The 2,132-nt window shown below is 38.2% G+C and overlaps 1 protein-coding gene across 1 annotated transcript in view; it reads left to right on the forward strand.

The window, feature by feature from the left end:
• The window catches only part of TDP1 (tyrosyl-DNA phosphodiesterase 1), a 74,689-nt gene that overhangs the window by 30,661 nt on the left and 41,896 nt on the right, over positions 1 to 2,132 (forward strand). Inside the window, exon 10 of the mRNA XM_023731654.1 lies at positions 1,939 to 2,005. Coding sequence (XP_023587422.1) covers positions 1,939 to 2,005 — 67 coding nt within the window. The remainder of the gene's footprint in view (positions 1 to 1,938; positions 2,006 to 2,132) is intronic.

A 2,132-nucleotide genomic window follows, 5' to 3' on the forward strand; every position in this document is an offset into this window, starting at 1 on the left:
CTCAAAGTGACGTCTTTGCTCTTTAAAGAGGTCTTCTACAGCATTTTTACTCGATGCAATACTTCGTTTGATTTCTTGACTGCTGCTTCCATGTATATTGATTGTGGATCCAAGTAAAATGAAATCCTTGACAACTTCAGTCTTTCTCCATTTATCATGATGTTGCTTATTGGTCCAGTTGTGAGGATTTTTGTTTTCCTCATGTTGAAGAGTAATCCATACTGAAAGCTGTAGTCTTTGATCTTCATCAGTAAGTGCTTCGAGTCCTCTTTGCTTTCTGCGTGTGAGGTTGTGTCATTTCATATAGAAAACCAACCAAACCTGTTGGTTGCCATAGAGTCGATTCTGACTTATAGCCACCCTATAGGACCGAGCAGAACTGCCCCATAGGGTTTCCAAGGAGCAGCTGCTGGATTCATATTGCTGACCTTTTGGTTAGCGGCCTGAGCTCTTAACCACTGTGCCACCAGGGTTCCCATCTGCATGTAGCAGGTTGTTAATGAGTCTTCCTCCAATCCTGATGCTTAGTATTGAGATGAAACCTTTGTTATAACTGAGTGGATATGTCTGTGAGTGGATATGTCTGTTCTTTCAAGGACCTCATCTGTAAATGCCTAGGATTATTTTATGAACATCTTTTGGCCTTGTCCTCTATTTCCCTTATGCCAGTACTGGGCACTAGACTTTTATTTGGAAATCAGCAGTGGCCCAGATAATGCAGTCAGGAGACATTAACTAAAAACTCAAATAGCCTATGCCTCTTCTTAGAAAAAGGTGAGTCTGATTGACATTTGCTGGTGGCTGAAACCAGAATGGTCTGAATTAGACTAATTTAGTCCATTTATTGCTTATCAAACCAGATGTGGTCCTGCCAGAAGACTCTCGATAGAGTTTGGAGTATATTAGCTCATTTGTTGCCTTTGGATGGCAAAGCTAAAATTATTTCACTGAGAGTCAGGGACATGGTGCTGTTTTCTCTTTGTCGTCTACTTTCTGTACCTCTATTAGGCTACATTTATTCAAAGTGTGCGTTTAATGGAGAAGAACATGGTATTTTCAATAAAGCTATTTTATAACTGGTCCTGAAACTCTGACTGTGTTTTTAGTTATTTGCAACAGGAGACAGGACGTGCCTTTTCAATATGCCGGAAACTTTTAAAACCTTCTATGGATATAGATTACTGTGGAGAAGTTCCAACATGTGTTTTGAAGGTCACTGATGAATCTACAGTGGAATTTTCCGTCTTTCAAAGATGAACAAAAGTTTGCTTTTAATTGTGTTTCCACTCGGAACTGTATCTTTATTCTCTCTGCAGGCATAGGTTTTTAGAATTTCTTAAAACTTAACTGTTTAAGGAACATTTTATTTTTATGACTATTCTGTTCCATTTGCAAGAATTTGTTTAGATAATGCAAAGTCTGTTTGGAAGTAGTACAGTATAAAAGGTGAAAGAGGCAGGGGAACTGAGTTCTCATCCCAGCCTGCCCTTCCAAGTATCTTGGTCCTGGGCAAGACAAAAGGACATCATCTTGCAAAATGGGGCTAAGGATATCTCACCTGCATATGGGCAGCAAGATGGGCCTGGCTTCTCTCTGTGATCTTTTCTAACACTTCAAATCTTTGCTGTTAGAGATATTAAATTACCACCCCAGAGTGATTAAATAGTACCATTTTCTTTTCAGATAGTAAACATTTACAATTTAATATGCATCCCCAAGAAAGGAAGCCCCGTTGAGAGAACATGCCTAATGCAAGTAGAGGAGACGTTTTTATTCAGAGAAATGGTCTATAAGATTAAATAAATAATGGAAGTAGGTGTTTTGTTTTGTTTTTAACTTCTCACTGTTTACTGTGGATTTTCTTAATGAAGGCTCCTCAAATTACATCGTAAATAATTTTTATTTACTTATTTCATGCTATTTTTCTTCTCTTAAAAGCGGGAGGCTCCCTTCCCTATAGCATCCAGACAGCTGAAAAGCAGAATTGGCTGCACTCCTATTTTCAGTAAGTAAGTGGTTCAGAATCCTGCTGTTGCTGCTTCAGGAATAAGGACGTTGTTTGTGTCAGTCTGCTTTTTAAAAAGACCTTATATAATATAACTATATTTTTTTCATCTACATATGTTAGTGAT

The sequence above is a fragment of the Trichechus manatus genome, unplaced genomic scaffold (assembly GCF_000243295.1).
Source record: "Trichechus manatus latirostris isolate Lorelei unplaced genomic scaffold, TriManLat1.0 scaffold00045, whole genome shotgun sequence".
Taxonomy (NCBI): Eukaryota; Metazoa; Chordata; class Mammalia; order Sirenia; family Trichechidae; genus Trichechus; species Trichechus manatus.